Genomic DNA, 20,536 nt, shown 5'->3' with positions numbered 1-20,536 from the left:
CGGGCGCGATGGCGGGCACCTGTAGTCCCAGCTACTTGGGAGGCTGAGGCAGGAGAATGGCGTGAACCCAGGAGGCAGAGCTTGCAGTGAGCCGAGATCATGCCACTGAACTCCAGCCTGGGCGACAGAGTGAGATTCCATCTCAAAAAAATCTAACATAATAATTTCTTTCTGGAAAAGAAAAATTTTGAGGCAAGTGATAAAACAGAGTACCAAAAAAACAGGAAGAAAAAATGCTATAGATTTTTAGAAGTAAACTTTCCCCACAAGGATAAAACATACATGCATTAGTGCTGGGGGCAGGGGGGAATCTCAATCTCATTCCTGTTTTAGAGATTCTACCAGAGAAGTGAAGAAAATGCAGGCTCACACACCATTACTAGATACAATGGAACCCCTTTCATCTGCTGTTCCTTTCAGAAATAGTGACATGAGATCAATGAATGCAGTGTTTCCCCAACGGATAAAACACCCAAACACCTAGCAAAGTCCAACCTGGACAAGGAGGCTCCTAAAAGCCAAAGGCTTGGCCAACAACCACTCAACCATTTCCTTCCTGTTCTAAGCTGCAACCACTTTAGGGAGGAAAGAATATGGCCAACTCTCTGTTTATTCTACTACTTTCTCTTCTTTAGGGGGAATGTGGGGGCGGGGAAGGGCAGTTACTTTCTTTTTGCTGTCTTCAACTCTGGGAGCTTTTCTTGTGGGGGGACAGGGTCTCAAAGGCTGTCTCCCAGGCTGGAGTACAGTGGTGATCACTGTAACTTCAAACTCCTAGGCTCAAGGGAACCTCCCCTCTGCCTTCCAAGTAGCTAGGACCACAGTAGGTGTCTGTTACCACGCCCAGCTAATTTATTTTTTAAGAGCAGGGGGTCTTGCTATGTTTCCCAGGCTGATCATCTCTAACTCGTAGCCTCAAGCAATACTCTCCTTGGCCTTCCGAAATGCTGAGATTACAAGCGTGAGCCACCGCACTTAACCTACTACCTTCTAGACCTCCTCTGAGTCTTCCTGAGTTTAGACTCCGGCACATGGAAAATTCACCGTCAAGGTAGAAATGGTTCTTTCTACACCTGGAGCGAGCCTATCAGATGGTTTTGCTAGTGCCAAATAGGAGGCAAAAATGCTGGAATATCTCCTCTCTTACCAACCTTTTTCCTTCTTTTCCTTTCCCAAGCAACCCTACACTAAGCCCAAAAAATTATAAATTTGTTAATTTCTACTATTCAGAAAGGTGAGTCAACTAAACTCACTTTCAAAATAATGATGTTAATACCCAAAAGACTATTTGAAGATTAAAATAACAATGTATAAAAGCATTACGACTATATAAATATATCAAGGGTGATCATTACGAAAAAGCATAAATATTTTAATGGGAAATTGTGCAGAAACAGCTCTAAAATAGATGCTTCTATCCTATGACTACATCCCAAATGATGATCTAGAATCTTTGAGATTTAAAGAAGGGTGCCACCTCTAAATTAGAGTCTTCCCAGCTTCCCTGAAGTACTATGTATAATGTATCAAACTTACACTATTCCAAGGTCCACCAGATGGTGCCATATGTCTTGTTTTAAAGTGGAAAATTCAAATAAATTCTTTTTTCTTTCTTTTTTTTTTTTTTTTTTTGGAGACGGAGCCTGGCTGTATTGCCCAGGCTGGAGTGCAGTGGTACAATCTTGGCTCACTGCAACCTCCACTTCCCGGGTTCAAGTTATCCTCCTAATTCAGCAGGGATCCCAAGGAGCTGGGACTACAGGCACATGCCACCACACCTGGCTAATTTTTGTATTTTTAGTAAAGATGGGGTTTCACTACGTTGGCCAGGCTGGTTTTGAACTCCTGACCTCAAGTGATCCACCTGCCTCGGCCTCCCAAAGTACTGGGATTATAGGTGTGAGCCATTGCGACTGGCCTGAATCCAGTCATTTCTAACCAAAATGAATTCAACAATCCTAGTTACAAAGGGCAAATTATCAGAGAGGAAAATGTAAAATGTAACAGTTCAATTTACCTTGTAGTTACTGAGAAGTGCAGAATTGGCATCCTTCCTGAAAAAGAAAAGTAAGCTATCATCAGTCTGCGCTGACAACCCTTTCTGGGTATCAAATACAATGTCACCACTGTAAAAGAATTCCTGTCAAGATGGGGGCCGGGCGCGGTGGCTCATGCCTGTAATCCCAGCACCTTGGGAGGCCGAGGCAGGCGGATCACCAGGTCAGGAAATCAAGATCATCCTGGCTAATCAAGACCATGGTGAAACCCTGTCTCTACTGTAAATAAATAAATAAATAAATAAAATTAGCCAGGCATGGTGGCAAGGGGCCTGTAGTCCAAGCTACTTGGGAGGCTGAGGCAGGAGAATGGCATGAACCCGGGAGATGGAGCTTGCAGTGAGCCAAGATCGCACCACTGCACTCCAGCCTGGGTGGCAGAGACAGACTCCATCACAAAAAATAAAAATAAAAAAAGAATTCCTGTCAAGATGTAGTAGTCCAATTTTGGAATTTGGGGGCTACAACCTAAAACTGAAACGGAGAAATGTCTTAAGTCCACAGACTTGGGATCAAAGTGCTGTCCCATCACACAGCCATGTCCTCTCCCCATTACTATCTGCCTCCCATCAGCTACTGACATCCTGGGCTAGCCACGTCCTCCTGCTGAATCAACAGAAATGGGCCACTTAACACTAATGTCACCACTGGGAATTCCAGCCATGGTCAAGTATCCTGCCAAATATCCACCGTGCTCCAAGGGTGTTCACCACCTACAACTCCATAGGCAGAGTCAGGGTGGCAAGCAGCGGCCAAAAGCCTGGTCCCCTGTGTAACAGTTAATCCAGGCAATATGCCATCTTTCCTGAGTGAAGAAACACAATGATGTTACATATATTAAATCACAATCAATCCACCCTACAATAGCACAACAGAAAGCATTGCTTCAGCAGTCTGGAGGCAGTGCAGTATGACAAAGAACATAGTTTTGAAATCAGACTTGGGTTCATATTCTAGCTCTGCCATTTATGTGCTGTGAGAATTTTAGTTAAGTTAATTACTCCGTAAGTTTTCCTTCTAAAATAAAAATGGGATGAAACTAGTATCTAAAAGTGTGGCCTGGATTCTAAATCCAGCTCCTGAATTATTTGGCTATGTGAATCTGGGCAAGTTACTTAATCTCATTATGTTTAAATTTCCTATCTATGAAATGGCAATTATAGTATCGGCCTTGTAAGACTGTTCACAGGGTTCACTGGAAACATGTAAAGTACCTGGAACATAATAAGTGCTCAATAAGCACCAACGTTATCATGACCATTACCTGTGCAACTACCATTACCACCAGCTCCTCCTACCTCATCAAACTGTTATGATGAAGTGAGACAACAAATTTTAAAAGTTTAGAATAGTTATTATTTATAAGATATTATCTCAGTTAATTCTCATTAAAACCCCTCTGACGTAGGAGCTATTCGTATGATCCCTACTCTATAGAGAGGAAGCCAAGGTTCAGAAATTAAATAACTTGCTCAAGATCACACAGTAAGAAGTCTAAACAAAGTGGAAGGTAACTAGGGAATTGTGGGAAATGAGACTGGACTGGATGAACGGAAATTCATAATGCAGAATCCTGAAAAATCAGGTAGAGGGGTCTGCACTTGACATAATGTGCAACAGAGACACCTATATTTTCTTAAACCAGGAGTGCAGCGAGATGATGCAAATGGTGACCCAAGATTTCAAAAGCACGGGCCAAACAGAGAGGTGATTTCCCAGCCAATAAATAAAGCAAAACCAACAGGGGTTCACACAGGGCTTGACCTAGGCCTTAGGTCATCAGCACAGTGATGTCAGCACTGTAATCAAATCAGCTCTGTGCTACCAGTGATCCAAATGCTACCAGTGATTCAAGATACGATTTCACAAAAGTGCTGCTTTGCCCAAATGACCACAAACACACTCAAGTCACAGAGTATCATATTTGAAAGGAACCTAACACAGGAAGGACAATGCATAATTAGTGCATGTGATGCAGTTCATTTAAAATTGAAAATGACAAGTGAAACCACATGTCATCTTTGCCTACTTAATCAGGAAATCAGCCCACTGTCTTCCTCTTATCTTTGCTTGAAATTGAGTTATAACTTAACTCCCTGTGCTCTCCAAAATAAGAGGTGTTAAGACATCCCAGGTGCACTGTTACAACTTCATTTCCAAATCATGGCCCCTTCTCTGTCATTCAGAATATTCCACACCCTGGGAAATTTGTCCTTGGGCATTCCAAGTTACTACCCCACTAAACAAGTCAATATTGTAATGCAAGAATCCAAAGAACACCCTCTGCCTCTTCTAGAACAAATATAAAGGAGGAAAACTCTCTTTCTCATAAGTTTTAATGAATCTGTGTTTTGGGATCAAGAGAACAATCGATGTTTACCCAGGTACTGCATTTTGCAGACTCTGGCTGACAGAAGCTGATTTATTCATTGATTTTCTTTTATCAGGAAGATAATTCTTTTAAACCCAGCTAAATATTCTCAGAATAAATGCCAATGTATGCTAGGCCTTTCTTTATTTAATAAAAGGTCAAGAGGTACCTTATCTACCTTTTATGAAGCCCTAAACGAGCTGTATGTATTGGGGAATTTTTTTAAAGGCAGTTTTTATCATTGAGAAGTTACTGTAACCATCACTAAATGACAGGTTGTTGGCAACAGGATACGGTGAAACCGGACAGACATCAACTTAATCAAGTTATCCAATTTCACAGCACCAATGATGATATGACACATGAGAAAGACATACCCCTCAGAGTAATCCAGCCCCAAGATGTTTAATTCAAATCTATCCATGAGGATACAATCAGAGAATTCCAAACTGAGGAACAATCTTCAAAACAACTGGGTTAGATTTAGACTTTTCAAATATCAGTGTCATTTGTCACGGTGCCCATGTCACAAAAAGAAGCTAAGGAAACTTCCAGAGTAAAGGAAATTAAAGAAACATGACATCTAAATGCGATGTGCAGTTCTTCACTGGATCCTGAATTGGGAGGAGAAAGAACAGTATTAGGACAACTGAAGGAATGTGAATTTACGGTATATCTTTTTTTTTTCTTGAGACGAAGTCTTGCTCTGTTGCCCAGACTGGAGTGCAATGGCGCGATCTCAGCTCACGGCAACCTCTGCCTCCCAGGTTGAAGCAATTCTCCCACCTCAGCCTCCTGAGTAGCTGGGACTACAGGCGTGCACCACCACACCTGGCTAATTTTTGTATTTTTAGTAGAGATGGGGTTTCACCACATTGGCCAGACTGCTCTCGAACTCCTGACCTCAAGTGATCTGCCCATCTCGGCTCCCAAAGTGCTGGGATTACAGGTATGAACCACCGCGCCTGGCCTACATTGTATCTTAATAATAGTAGATAAATTAGTGCTAAGTTTCCTGAGTGTGATAAGGCAATTAGAGCTACACAGAATGCCCTGTTTTTTCAAGAAGGGGTAAAATGACCTGATATCTACAACTCTCTAACGGTTCAGTTAAGTAAGTGTGTGCACCTGTGTATGGAGAGAAAGCTCATGCCCATGCAAAAGAAATAAGGGAATGCCAGGCATAGTGGCTCACACCTGTCATCCCAGCTACTCCGGAGGCTGAGACAGGAGGAAGCTTCAGCCTGGAGTTTAGATCCAGCCTGGGCTCAAGTGTCTCTAATCAAAAAAAAAAAAAAAAAAAAAGAAAGCCAGCCTGGCCAACATAGTGAAATCCTGTCTCTACTAAAAATACAAAAAAATTAGCTGGGCGTGGTGGCAGGTGCCTGTAATCCCAACTACACAGGAGGGTGAGGCAGGAGAACCACTTGAACCTGGGAGGTGGAGGTTGCAGTGAGCCGAGATCGCGCCACTGCACTCCAGCCCAGGTGACAGTGAGAGACTCCGTCTCAAAAAAAAAAAAAGAAAGGAAGGAAAGAACGGAGGGAGGAAAGGAGGGAGGAAAGGAGGGAGGGAGGGAGGAGGGAGGGAGGAGGAAGGAAGGAAGGGAGGAAGGGAGGGAGGGAGGGAAGGAGGGAGGGAGGGAGAGAGGAAGGGAGGGAAAAGAAAAGAGAAAAAAGGAAGGGGAGGGGAGGGAATGAGCAGTGGGGGAGGGGAGGGAAGAAAAAGGCAGCAAATACCCGGATCAAAATGTTAACAAGTGGTGACTCCAGGTAAAGAGTATAATACAGGTATTTGCGGTACTGTTTTTGCAGCTGTTTCAAAGGTTTTAAAATTTTTCATGCTAAGAAGTTAAGGAATATGAAAATGTAAAACTAAAATAAAGAATGCCATAAGGTTAAAAATAAAATTACTGTAACTTATAATTGAGTATGTAAAATACATTTGCCCCAAAAGTTTTTTTTGTTTGTTTCGTTTTTTTGAGATGGAGTTTTGCTCTTGCTGCCCAGGCTGGAATGCAATGGCCTAATGTCATCTCACTGCAACCTCCACCTCCTGGGTCCAAGCGATTTTCCTGCCTCGGCCTCCCAAGTAGCTGAGATTAACAGGCATGTCCCAGCTAATTTTGTGTTTTTCGTAGAGATGGGGTTTCTCCATGTTGGTCAGGCTGGTCTCGAACTCCCGATCTCAGGTGGTCCCTCCCGCCCCCCGCCATGGCCTCCCAAAGTGCTGGGATTACAAGCATGACCCACTGTGCCAGGCCTTCAAAAGTGTTTTAGAGCTACCAGAACTTAATAGACACATCTAGCAATTATAAATGTACAAGCTGTAGATCTCTACAAAGCTGGAATTGTCTGCTCTACAGCTAATACTTTACTATTATGTAATACGTTCACATGCAATCAGACTTCCAGAAACTGCTTAACTATATAAAAACTTAATATTCTCCCGTAGGACTTAAAATAGTACTCATTTTATTTACATGTATTTAAAGCAAATACTCCAAGTGCATTTTAAAGACTGTCTAAATCTATACTACAGGCAGGCAGTTACTTAATTTCCTTAAGTAATGAATTAGATGACTGAAGTTGACTTTCTAGTTGACAATTTGTAAAATTTGCTTAACTTGGTGAGTCAATTAAATGGATATAAACAACTACTCCGGGAAACTGAATTCCAAATAAATAGAACAAAATGATCTCTTGGTGAACTTTCCTTAGAAGCACACACACACACAAACGGCACATGCAAACAGTGCCTATTAACTGCCACACAGTTAACTCCTACGCAGGCAATGACTAAAAGAATTGCTCAAATTCTCCTATGCCCAACCTATGCTATCAAGTCATGCTCTGAAAAACTAAACTGTGGTACAAGCAAACTGGGCAACTTCTGAAGTCAATGAACAAATTACCCTGTAGCATTCTCTTGGGAGCTAGCACACAAACATCCTCCTTGCAGTCCTGTTACTGGGTTGTTATAGTACCTATTGCCCACCTTTTCTAAATATCAGTATTTCCAGCTGTAAAAGGAGAGAAATCCTGACACTACCTCAAAAAGATGATACAGAGGATAGTGTACATTTTCCTAATTACATATATATTACACTCAAGAATAAAAGAGTGGGCTGCCGGGCGCAGTGGCTCACACCTGTAATCCCAGCACTTTGGGAGGCTGAGGTGGGCGGATCACAAGGTCAGGAGATTGAGACCATCCTGGCTAATATGGTGAAACCCTGTCTCTACTAAAAATACAAAAAATTAGCTGGGCGTGGTGGCAGGCGCCTGTTGTCTCAGCTACTCAGGAGGCTGAGGCAGTAGTATGGCATGAACCTGGTAGGCGGAGCTTGCAGTGAGCCAAGATCACGCCACTGCACTCCAACCTGGGCGACAGAGCAATATTCTATCTCAAAAAAAAAAAAAAAGAGTGGGCTGCGTGGTGGCTCACACCTGTAATCCTAGTACTTTGGGAGGCCAAGGTGGGCGGATCAGGAGGTCAAGAGATGGAGACCATCCTGGCCAACATGATGAAACCCTGTCTCTACTAAAAATACAAAAAAGTTAGCCAGGCATGGTGGCGGCCGCCTGTAATCCCAGCTATTCGGAGGCTGACACAGGAGAATCGTTTGAACCCAGGAGGCAGAGGTTGCCATGAGCTGAGTTCACACCACTGTACTCCAGCCTAGGTGACGGAGCGAGACTCCATCTCAAAATAAATAAACAAATAAATGAAAAGAATAAAAGAGTTGACACAAACCTTTCCAGCCATATCAATGATCATGTATAGACAAAGTTAGCCAAATAGTAAATACCTTATATACAGAAATGCCTAGGCCGGGCGCGGTGGCTCAAGCCTGTAATCCCAGCACTTTGGGAGGCCGAGATGGGCGGATCACGAGGTCAGGAGATCGAGACCATCCTGGCTAACACGGTGAAACCCCCGTCTCTACTAAAAAATACAAAAAAAACTAGCCGGGCGAGATGGCGGGCGCCTGTAGTCCCAGCTACTCGGGAGGCTGAGGCAGGAGAATGGCGTGAACCCGGGAGGCGGAGCTTGCAGTGAGCTGAGATCCGGCCACTGCACTCCAGCCTGGGCGACCGAGTGAGACTCTGTCTCAAAAAAAAAAAAAAAAAAAGAAATGCCTAGCTTTGCTATATAAATATTTTGCATGGTGGCACATGCCTGTAGTCCCACCTAGTCAGGAGGCTGAGGCAGGAGAATCGCTTGAACCCAGGAGGTGGAGGCTGCAGTGAGCTGAGATCGCACCATGTACTCCAGCCAAGGTGACAGAGAGACTCCATTTCAAAAAAAAAAAAAAAATTTGCATCCTTTTACTTGAGGGAAATACATTTCCAAGTAATGGTCAAGAAGTCTTTATTTCTAAATTATCAATCAGATAAAGCATAAATATTCCTCCCCTTTAATAAATTTCTGGGCCGGGCGCCGTGGCTCATGCCTGTAATCCCAGCACTTTGGGAGGCTGAGGCGGGTGGATCACCTGAGGTCAAACGTTCAAGACCAGCCTGGCCAACATGATGAAACCTCATCTCTACTAAAAATACAAAAATTAGCCAGGCAGCTACTTGGGAGGCTGAGGCAGGAGAATTGTGTGAACCCAAGAGGCGGAAGTTGCAGTCAGCCGCCATTGCACTGCAGCCTGGGTGATAAGATCAAAACTCAGTCTGAAAAAAAAAAGAAATTTCTGGTATTATTAATGTTATTATTATGTATTATTTACTTAGTAGGTATTTACTCAATAAGAATTTTTAAAGTAGTAAAAACTTAGGGGAGTTGTTCACTGTGCCTCCTCACTTCAGGTTCTGGGAGTGTCTGATGAGGTACAATATACAGTCATCCCCTGGTATTCATTGGAGATTGATCCCAGGACCCCCACATATACCACAATCCAAACATGCTTGTCTCCCAGAGAGCCCTGCAGAACCAGCAGCTAGGAAGTCAGCTCTCCACATACGTGGTATATTCTCAACCTCAAATACTGTATTTTCATTCTCTGCATTGGGTTGCAGATATAGAACCTGCAGATACAGAGGGCCAACTGTATTTATTTTTTAACACCTGCGTATAAGGAGATCCATGAAGTTCAAGCTCGTGTTGTTCAAGGGTCAACTGTATCTGCAACTCAAGGTTCTGCTAAAGATCCCAAGGAGCAGACTTCCAAAGGCCACGCCTCCTGTTGAAGACCAGGTAAGGACCAGAAGTTAGGCTTCCAGACCTTTCCACTCCAGGGCCCTTCCACTCCCAAACCACACGTCTATATCCAGAAGTTAGGCTTCCAGACCTTTCCACTCCAGGGCCCTTCCACTCCCAAATCACATGTCTATATCAGGAAACCTCATTTTCCCATGAATTACTAGCCGCAAAATTCTAGATTGGTTACCAGAAGTCACTGACTACTTGGCAGAAGTGGACAGGCTCTTATAAGAACAAAAACTCCTTGATTCAAACCATTTCACTTAGGAAAGTCAGCAAATATACACGCCTAGCAACTAGGATGCTAGCTAATGAATTTATACAGTTGGTCCTCCTTAGCCTCAGGTTCTACATCCTTAGATTCAACCAACCTCAAACGAAAAACATGCAAAAAAAGTTTTTAAGAAAATGCTACATTGTTGCTGACATGTACTGTGTAGTTAGGCCTAGGATGGCTGCCTCTGTACTGAACATGGACAGACACTTTTTGTCATTATTCCCTAAACAACACAGTACAGTAACTATTTACACAGCCTTTACATTGCATCAGGTATTATAAGTTGGTTGAGAATCAAACAGTTTTTCCTCTGCTTTCACCCGACAACAATCTATACAGAAGACTTCTGTGACCAGATGCGTGGGGATTTCTCTCTATCAATAAGCAGGCCATCAACTCTGCAGCCAACACCAGCTGGGTATCTTCCCATCCAGTTCAATCCGGACACTAACTACCTGGAAACAGTGTCAGATTCCACAGGCTGAGGGCTCAGTCCCAGAAGACTACCCCTACTTCAGACACCAGTCACACAAGTCAGGGCCTCCAGAACTTCTCAATGACGGACTTCAAGCTGCAGTTCCCAGGACCTCCTCTTCGGGCTTCATTAATTTGAACACTTACTTAGGTTTAACTGGTTTATTATAAAGGATATTACCAAGGATACAGATGAAGTGGTGCACAGGGTGAGGGATGGAGAGGGGATGCAGAGTTCTATGCCCTTCCAGGTGTACCACCCTCCAGAAACTTCCATCTGTTAGGCTATCCAGAAGTTCTCTTGGGCGTTTTGTAGAGATTTCACTGGAGAGAGATGATTGAAACATGGCCAACTTCACAGTACTTGACTGGATAAAGAGTGTGATCTAATACTAGCAGACTAAGTGCAGAACCCAGCAAGGCCCATCCAGATTCTCCTTGGCCTCTCTGTATTCCTTCCTCGCAGGTATGGGGCTGGACCCCTTCTGAAACAGGGGTCTTATAATCTACAATCAGACAAGATACGTCAGAGATTTTCTTTATGGCTAGCTGTAAGACAGAAAGTCAGGGGATGATTGGTCAAGAGACAGAGCTTCTGTTTTCTGAGGCCTGCTTCTGAGGCTTAGAGCACCCCAACATTCTAACAAGACTGTCTTTCACCTTTACTGCTCTGAAGCTGTTCCAAGGCCACTTCAGGAACCAGGGACAAAGGACAAATACTTTAACAAAAGTTATGCTTACTGTTTTAGTCACTTAGGAAGTAACAAGGACTATGGCAGTTATGAGCCAGGAACCATGGCCAAACCGGCATTACAGGTCACGGTATCATAATAAGTCATCTAGAGATGATTTAAAGTATATGGGAGAATGTGCATAGATTACATGCAAGAACTACACCGTTTTATATAAGGAACTTGAGCATCTGTGAATTTTGGTATACGCAAGGGGTCCCGAAACCAATCCCCCAAAGACACTGAGCGATGACTATATTCATGAAGTTAATAAAGTATTGTTATATTACTTTATTGAACAAGTATTTGCTGAATGCCTACTGTGTGTCAGATGCAATGCTAAGCACTAGGTGAACACACACTGGTCCCCACCCTCCAAACAAGTAAACATACATTTATCATTGCAACTTGTAATTATTTAAGGGAAAGTAAATCAAGGCGATGTGAAAGACAAAAAGAACTTATGTTAGACTTACTGAAGAGGAAAGGCAACTTTGAAAAGGGACACAACCTTCAAGAAGCGAACAGGTGGCCAGGTGTGGTGGCTCACGTCTGTAATCCCAACACTCTGAGAGGCTGAGGTAGGTAGATCACCTGAGGTCAGGAATTCAAGACCAGTCTGGACCAGTCTGGCCAACATGGAAACCCTGTCTCTACTAAAAATACATAAATTAGCTGGGCATGGTGGCAACGCCTGTAATCCCAGCTACTTGGTAGGCCGAGGCACGAGAATCTTGAATCCTGGTGGCACAGGTTGCAGTGAGCCGACACTGCACCACTGGACTCCAGCCTGGGTGGCAGAGCGAGACTCCCATCTCAAAAACAAATTTAAGGCCGGGCGCAATGGCTCCAGCCTGTAATCCCAGCACTTTGGGAGGCCGAGATGGGTGGATCACGAGGTCAGGAGATCGAGACCATCCTGGCTAACACGGGGAAACCCCGTCTCTACTAAAAAATACAAAAAACTAGCCGGGCGAGATGGCGGGCGCCTGTAGTCCCAGCTACTCGGGAGGCTGAGGCAGGAGAATGGCGTAAACCCGGGAGGCGGAGCTTGCAGTGAGCTGAGATCCGGCCACTGCACTCCAGCCTGGGCGGCAGAGCTAGACTCCGTCTCAAAAAAAAAAAAAAAAAAAAAAAAAAAACACACAAACTTAAAAATACAATAAAAAGAAGAGAACAGGGTGAGGGAGAGGAGGAAAGTATACCAGACAGAGGGTACCACAACACCTCAGAAAGTGCTTAGAAGGTTAGAGGAGAAGGAAATACCTGTCAGTGGAAAGTGTGTGTCTCAGAGGTTGGGAGAGTGGCAAGTGGTTAGGCTGGGGAGTAGGTGAGGTTTTACAGGGTCTTGATCTCCTGACTTCATGATCTGCCTGTAGGTCCTGGTAAGGGATGGAGATTTCCTCTAAGTGCAATGGAAAGTCAATGAAGGGTTTTACCCAGGGGGTGACATGTTCCAGTCATTACTTAAGATCACTCCAGTTGCCATGTGGAGAACAGAATGGAGGCTGGGGAAGAGTGAACACTCAAAGGCTATTGCTTAATCCAGCCCAGAGGTGATAGACTATAAAGCTAATAGTGGAGATGGTGAAAAGTAACTGCATTCAAAATATATTCTAGGGTGGAGACAACGGGACCACTGACGGATTGGATTTACGGAGTGAGGAGAGAGGGCTAGATTTTTCATCTATGCAATTGCATAGATGATGAGAAGAGGCTAGAACACACCTTTGGGAACCATCAGCACACAGATGGGTTAAATGACAGAGCGTGGAAAGAAAGGGTCCCAGGACTGAGTCCTAAGATACCTCAACACTTAGACATCAAGCAAGGGAGGAACGGGACCCAGGGAAGGACACTGTGAAGTAGTCCTTGATGTAGGAGGAAATATCACAAAGGAACATATGTCACGAAGAAAGGAAAGTTTCTAGAGTTTCTGTATTAACCACTGCTGAGAGATCAAGAAAATTGAGGCCAGAAAAGCAACCTCTGGATATGACAAGATGGAGGGATAAGGTTTTTTTTTTTTTTTTTTCAGACAGAGTCTTGCTCTGTTACCTAAGCTGGGGTACAGTGGCACATTTTGGTTTACTGCAACCTCTGCCTCCCGAGTTCAAGTGATTTTCCTGCCTCAGCCTCCTGAGTAGCTGAGATTACAGGTGCCCACCACCACACCCGGCTAATTTTTGTATCTTTAGTAGAGACGGCGTTTTGCCATGTTGGCCAGGCTGGTCTCAAACTCCTGACCTCATGCGATTCGCCCATCTTGGCCTCCTAAAGTGCTGGGAATATAGGTGTGAGCCACCGTGCCCCCTGGATCAGGTAATCTTAACATTCATTTCTGTCCACCAATGAGGATGAAAGCCCAATAGAATGGTTGAGAGAATGAGGGGCTAATCAGCACTTTCAAGAAGTTTTGTTGGGATGGGAAGCAGAAATGGAGTAAGAGGTGGGCATGTGGCCAGGCGCAGTGGCTCACGCCTGTAATCCTAGCACTTTGAGAGGCCAAGCTGGGTGGATTGCCTGAGCTCAAGAGTTCGAGACCAGCCTGGGCAACATGGTAAAACCCCGTCTCTACTAAAATTCCAAAAAGAAAAATTTAGCCGGGCGTGGCGGTGTGTACCTGTAGTCCCAGCTACTCGGGAGGCTGAGGCAGGAAAATTGCTTGAACCCAAGAGGCAGAGGTTGCAGTGAGGCAAGATGGTGCCACTGCACTCCAGCCTGGCAACAGAGCAAGACTCCATCTCAAAAAAGATGAATACACTAAAGCAGGATTGTATGCTCACAGGAAATGGTTTAGAAAATAGGGAAAAATTAGTAATGATGGCTTGTACTACAGTAAAATATATTAATAGTTTTCGAGGTTGCAGATGAAATCCCATCAGTAGGTTGCAAAATTAATTCAGTGGGTCAACTTATATTTCTTTTTTTTAGACAGAGTCTTGCTCTGTCACTCTGGCAGGAGTGCACTGGCTGGATCTCAGCTCATTGCAGCCTCCTGGGATCAAGCGATCCTCCCATCTCAGCCTCGTAAGTAGCTGAGACTTCCAGCGTGCACCACCACACCCAGCTAACTTTTTAATTTTTTGCAGAGACAGGGTCTCCCTATGTTGCCCAGGCTGGTCTCCACCTCCCACGCTCAAGTGATCCTCCTGCCTAAGTTTCCCAAAGTGCTGGCATTACTGATATGAGACACCACGCTTGGCCCCTTCATTTTAATTAAAAAATAGATAATATGAAAGTGTACTCCATACATTATTGTTTCGTGAGCCTTTCATTTCAGTTACACAGACATATTGTGTTAAGTCAAAAAAAAAAAAAAAATCAAAAGGAGTCAGGTGAGGTGGCTCACGCCTGCAATCCCAGCACTTTGGGAGTACAAGGCAGGAGGATCACTTGAGCTTAGGATCACTTGAGACCCTCTGTCTACAGAAACTTTTTTTAAAAAAAATTAACAGTGAGTGATGGTGTGTGCCTGTAGTCCCAGCTACTGGAGAGGCTGAAGCAGGATTGCTTGAGTCCAGAAGGTCCAGGCTGCAGTGAACCATGATTACACCACTGCACTCCCACCTGGGGAACACAGCAAGACTCTGTTTCTTGAGAAAAAACAAAATTAATTAAATAAAAATATAAACATCTGAAATGCCATAGTACATATAACCATTAAACATGAGGCAAGAGAACGTGCAGGAAACTGTATCAATCAGTTCACAGAGAACACAAGAGAGGTAATACCTACAAGTTAGTATCAATCATATAAAGCCCACATTCAGAGTAGATGCAAAAACTTCCATTTGCACGAGGCGCAAGGAGCAACCATGGAAAAGACCAAGTGGAGTTAAATTGTCAGAAAACCTTTTACCCTCGCCTGCACACACCCCCACACTCCGTGCTGTTTCTCAGGTCCCAGTCCTGGCTCACATCCTTCCCTTCTCCACCCAAAAACTCACCGTTTCCCTCACAGTGTTGACTGCTCCCATCAAACCCTGAGGGCAGCTCTTCTGAGTACGGGCTCCCCAGGGCCCAGTGAGGCAAGCAGAGCTCTACCCGGCCCTGATTCGTCTCTTCTCCAGCTACTTTCAGGGCGGACAGACTCAGGCCTTTACAGCCTTCTAAGTCCCGGCTGGGATAACAGGCTGGGCTCCACACCCGCACTGTGACCCAAAGATGCTGGTAAATGAATGAGAGAAGGAGGGGGCACATTGAAAAGCAGCCGGACACGGAGGTGCTCGGCCCCGCACCCCAGACACAGGGTGTGGAGGGGAAGCGAAAGCTCGGAGGGGGCATAGCTTGAGTCCCGTTCGTCCCCGTCCCCACCCCGGGGCCCTCCCGGACAGGGCCGGCCCTCACTCCCTTACGACGGTCGCCCAGTCCCCAAGGCTCTCGGCTCTCAGCGGTCCAACCGTTAGGCTCCTCGTCCCAAAAGGGACGCGCCCGAGGAGACTTACACTTCCATGACGTCCAGACTCGTCGCCTCTGGCTGCCAGCAGACAAGGAACTTCACACTCTACAGCTGTCCCCGCCGCCGCCCACGGCGCCAAGGTGCCAGCTCCGCACGCCAAGGTGCTCGCCAGGAGCGCCGCGCAGTATGCCGGGAGCTTGGCGGACTCGCAACCTGGCGCCGCGGGTTCCCCATTCTCGGCGGGACGGATAGGGGAGTGCTCCAGTATCCTTCGCCCAGGACGACTTCAGATTGCTAAGCGTTTGCGGACAGGATTCTCTCGTGTTTTCTATTATTTGTTTGCTTGTTTGTTTGTTTTTGTTTTGAGACGGAGTCTTGCTCTGTCGGCTGGCGGGAGTGCAGTGGCGCGATCTCGCTTCACTGCAGCCTCGCCTCCCCTGCCTCAGCCTCCCAAGTAGCTGGGATTACAGGCACCCGCCACCAGCTAATTTTTGTATTTTTTAGTAGAGACGGTGTTTCACCATCTTGGCCAGGCTGCTCTTGACCTCGTGATCCACCTGCCTCAGCCTCCCAAAGTCATGGGATTACAGGTATAAGCCACCGGGCCTGGCCACCTGGCTAATTTTTTTTTCTTCTTCTTCTTTTCTTTTTGAGACGGAGTCTCGCTCCGTCGCCCAGGCTGGAATGCAGTGGTGTGATCTCGGCTCACTGCAAGCTCCGCCTCCCAGGTTCACGCCATTCTGCGTCAGCCTCCCGAGTAGCTAGGACTACAGGGGCTCACCACCACGCCTGGCTTTTTTTTTTTTTTAATAGAGACGTTGTTTCACCGTATTAGCCAGGATGGTCTCGATCTCTTGACCTTGTGATCTGCCCGCCTCGGGCTCCCAAAGTGCTGGGATTACAGGTGTGAGCCACCACGTCCGTTCCCACCTGGCTAATTTTCTAGAAAAAAAAAATTATTGTCGAAAGGGTCAGCTAGAATTTTTTTTTTTCTGTAAAGATGGGAGAGTCTGTATGTTGCACAAGCTGGTCTTGAACTCCTAGCCTCAAGTGATCCTCGCACCTCCACCTCCCAAAGTGCTGGGATTACAGGTGTGAGCCACCACAATGGCCTCTGTTCCCTACTTTGTAAATAATAAATGTGTCTGATAATCCTTATAATGTGTCTGGCACTTTCTTAATTACTGTGGCAATAAAACCATGACTCTATGAAGTAGATTCCATTATTATTGACATTTTACAATTGAAGAAACTGAGGCAGACTTGGAGAGATTATGATTTACCAAAAGTCACTCCTCTAGGAACTTGTCCAGTGGGTATTGAACCCCAGTGATTCTGAAGAAATACAAGGGATGCATTAACTAGAGACTGATGAGTAGATGAATAAAATGTGCTACATTTGTACAATGTAAAACTACTTAAAAATAAAAAGGAGGCCAGGCTTGGTCCCAATACTTTGGGAGGCGGAGGCAGAATGACTTCTTGAGACCAGGAGTTCCAGACCAGCCTGGGCAACATAGCCAGACCCCCTCTCTACGAAAAGTTAGCCCAGCGTGTGGTGGTGAGCACCGGTAGTCTCAGCTACTGGGGAAGCTGAGGCGGGAGAATCACTTAAGTCGGGAGGTCAAGGCTGCAGGAGCTATGATCACACCACTGCACTCCAGCCTACAGAGTGAGAGACCTTGTTGCAAAAAATGCATATAACATATAGATAGATCAATAAATAACATGCTACAACATGGATAACCTCCCAAAACATGATGCTATTAATGAGTGAAAGACGCCAGACACAAAATAATACGTATCACCTGGCCGGGTGGCTCATGCCTGTAATGCCAGCACTTCAGGAGGCTGAGGTGGGTGGATCACCTGAGATCAGGAGTTCAAGAACAGCCTGGCCAACATGGTGAAACCCTGTCTCTATTGAAAATACAAAAATTGCCAGGCACAGTGGCTCACGCTTGTAATCCCAGCACTTTGGGAGGCCAAGGCAGGCAGATCACAAGGTCAGGAGTTCGAGACCAGCCTGGCCAACATAGTGAAACCCCATCTCTGCTAAAAATACAAAAATTAGCCAGGCAGGTGTCTGGTGGCAAAATGGTGGCAGGTGTCTGTAATCCTAGATACTCAGGAGGCTGAGGCAGGAAAATTGCTTGAACCCAGGAGGCGGAGGTTGTGGTGAGCCGAGATCACGCCACTGCACTCCAGCCTGGGTGACAGAGCAAGACTCCTCAAAAAAAAACAACAAACATATGTATGATTCACTTTATATAGAATGTCCAAGAAGAGGCCAATCTACAGATACAGAAAGAAGGCTAGGAGAGCAGTTAGGGGCAGGGATGGGCAGTGACTGCTAATAGATACGGAGTTTCTCTTTGGGAAACAAAAATATCCTAAAAGTATTATGGATGGTGATGGTGGTTTCACAACCCTGTGAATACACTGAAAACATTGAGTTGCACACTTTAAATGGCAAATTGTATGGCATATGAATCCTGCATTAATAAAGCTGTTAAACATGTTTTACTCTGCTGAGCATGGTGACCCACCTGTTATCCCAGCACTTTGGAAGATGAAGGCAGGTGGATCACTTGAGCCGGTTTGAGACCAGCCTGGGCCATGTGGCAAAACCTCATCTTTACCAAAAAAAAAAAAAAAAGAAAAGAAATTAACCAGCAGTGGTGGCTCACACCTGTAATCCCAGCTACTCAGGAGGCTGAGGAAGGAGAATCGCCCAAACCCGGGAGGAGGAGGTTGCAGATCTCACCACTGCACTCCAGCCTGGGTGAAAGAGCAAGACTCCATCAGAAAACAACAACAACAACAACAAAAAGTACATAAAATGCCACCCAGACCAGCTGGCCTGATTAGTGTGGAGAATTCCCTGAAATGCTAAAGATGCTCCTTGTGTTATTCACTCAACAAATATGTGGCCATGGCCCATCGGGGGCTGATGATACAAATGTGACTAATACATACCATCTGCACTGGCTAGCTGACAGCCTAGTTGGGGAACCAGCTCTGGACATAAATAACTACAATGCATTGTGTTTCGACGTGGTGGGGCAGAGGAGGGAATGACTAATGAGGTGGAGACGCGTCCCAAAGCCACGGGCCTTTGAAGTGGGTGAGGGGAAAAGCACACAAGGTCTAGGGATTGGGTACAGGTTTCAGTGGAGAAGAACAGTGCCTCTGACAGCCCCCATGATAAAACGGCTCAGGTGTGACTTAGAGTAGGGAGTTAGCTGGGTGTTCAAATGGTACCCACTAGGCTGGGTGCGGTGGCTCACGCTTGTCATCCCATCATTTTAGAAGGCCGAGGTGTTCGGAAAGGTGGATCACTTGAGTCCAGGAGTTCAAGACCAGTCTGGCCAACATGGTGAAACCCTGTCTCTACTAAAAATACAGAAATTAGCTGGGCATGGTGGCGGACACCCATAATCCCAGCTACTCAGGAGACTGAGGTAGGAGAACGACTTGAGCCCGGGAAGCAAAGGTTGCAGCGAGCAAAGTAAAAGTTCTTTTTACTGTCTGCACCTCTGGCCCTGGATAGTAGCTGATCGCCATGACAATTAAGGGAATGGGCCTTGAGACGAAAAGCAAAGATTATCCTGGATTTTCTAGATGGTATCAACTTAATCACAGGGGTCATTAAAAGCATAGAATCATTCTTAGCTATTGTCAGAACCCAAGGGAGGTGTGGCTAGGGAAGAATGGTCTGAGAGATGCAATGTTCCTGCCTTTGATGGCAGAGGAAGGGACCAAGAGCCAAGGAGTATAGGTAACCACTAGAAGTTGGAAAAAGCAAAAAAACAGATTCTCCTCTGAAGCTTCCAGAAAGGACTGCAGCCCTACCAACACCTTGATTTTAGCCAGTGAGACTCATGTAGGACTTCTGTATTAGTCCATTCTCACACTTCTATAAAGAAATACCTAAGGCCAGGCACAGTGGGTCACATCTGTAATCCCAGCATGTTGGGAGGCCAAGGCGGGCAGATCACGAGGTCAAGAGTTTAAGACCAGCGTGGCCAACATGGTGAAACCCCGTCTCTACTTTAAAAAAAAAAAAAAAATCAAAAAAAAAAAAAATTAGCTGGGCCTGGTGGTGCACGCCTGAAATTCCAGCTACTGGGGAGGCTGAGGCAGGAGAACTGCTTGAACCCAGGAGGTGGAGTTTGCAGTGACCTGAGATTGCGCCACTGTACTCCAGCCTGGGTGACACACACACACAAAAAAAAAAAAGTAAAAAAAAAAAAAAGAAATACCTGAGACTAAATAATTTATAAAGAAAGGTGGTTTAATTAGCTTACAGTTCCATAGGCTCTAGAGGAAGCATGGCAGCATCTGCTTCTGGGGAGGCTTCAGGAATCTTCTACTCATGATGGAAGGCAAGGGGGAGCAGGACCAAGAGAGGAGGGGAGGAGTTACATAATTTTATTATTATTATTTTATTTCTCTATTTTTTTCTGATACGGAGTCTCCCTCTGTCGCCCAGGCTGGAGTACAGTGGTGCGACCTCGGCTCACTGCAACCTCCACCTCCCGGGTTCAAGTGATTCTCCTGCCTCAGCTTCCTGATTAACTGGGATTACAGGCATGCATCACCACACCCAGCTAATTTTTAGTAGAGACAGGATTTCACCGTGTTGGCCAGGCTGGTCTCAGCTCCTGACCTCGTGATCTGCCTGCCTCGGCCCCCACAAAGTGCTGGGATTACAGACGTGAGCCGCCATGCCTGGTCTTATTTAATTTTTTTGAGACGGATTCTCACTCAATCGCCCAAGCTGGAGTGCAGTGGCGCAATCTCGGCTCACTGCAACCTTCGCCCCCTGGGTTCAAGTGACTCTCCTGCCTCAGCCTCCTGAGTAGCTGGGATTACAGGCACGCACAACCACACCTGGCTAATTTTTGTATTTTTAGTAGAGACAGGGTTTTACCATGTTGGCCAGGCTGGTCTCCAACTCCTGACCTCAGGTGATCTGCCTACCTTGGCCTCCCAAAGTGCTGGGATTAC

The 20,536-nt window shown here is 45.6% G+C and overlaps 2 protein-coding genes across 16 annotated transcripts in view; one reads left to right on the top strand and one right to left on the bottom strand.

Annotated features, from left to right (window-relative positions):
- Nucleotides 1–15,725, bottom strand: part of LOC117072931 (DNA-directed RNA polymerase III subunit RPC9-like) — a 38,391-nt gene extending 22,666 nt beyond the window's left edge. For 3 of the 4 annotated variants that reach the window (XR_004433015.1, XM_033193424.1, XM_033193422.1), the window contains exons 1-2: nucleotides 15,570–15,723; nucleotides 2,018–2,054 (exon numbers count right to left, since the gene is read on the bottom strand). Coding sequence is in view for 3 of the 4 variants with exons in the window: in XM_033193424.1 (XP_033049315.1) it covers nucleotides 2,018–2,054; nucleotides 15,570–15,577 (45 nt within the window). In the remaining variant the exon portion in view is untranslated. Of the gene's footprint in view, nucleotides 1–2,017; nucleotides 2,055–15,569 lie in introns of all 4 variants that reach the window. The other variant, XM_033193423.1, reaches the window with a different exon arrangement.
- Nucleotides 1–20,536, top strand: part of RABGEF1 (RAB guanine nucleotide exchange factor 1) — a 1,203,668-nt gene that overhangs the window by 233,621 nt on the left and 949,511 nt on the right. The window lies entirely within an intron of this gene.

The sequence above is a fragment of the Trachypithecus francoisi genome, unplaced genomic scaffold, assembly GCF_009764315.1.
Source record: "Trachypithecus francoisi isolate TF-2019V2 unplaced genomic scaffold, Tfra_2.0 Lachesis_group4, whole genome shotgun sequence".
In the NCBI taxonomy this organism is placed as follows: Eukaryota; Metazoa; Chordata; class Mammalia; order Primates; family Cercopithecidae; genus Trachypithecus; species Trachypithecus francoisi.
This window is presented reverse-complemented; position numbering and strand designations above follow the sequence as displayed.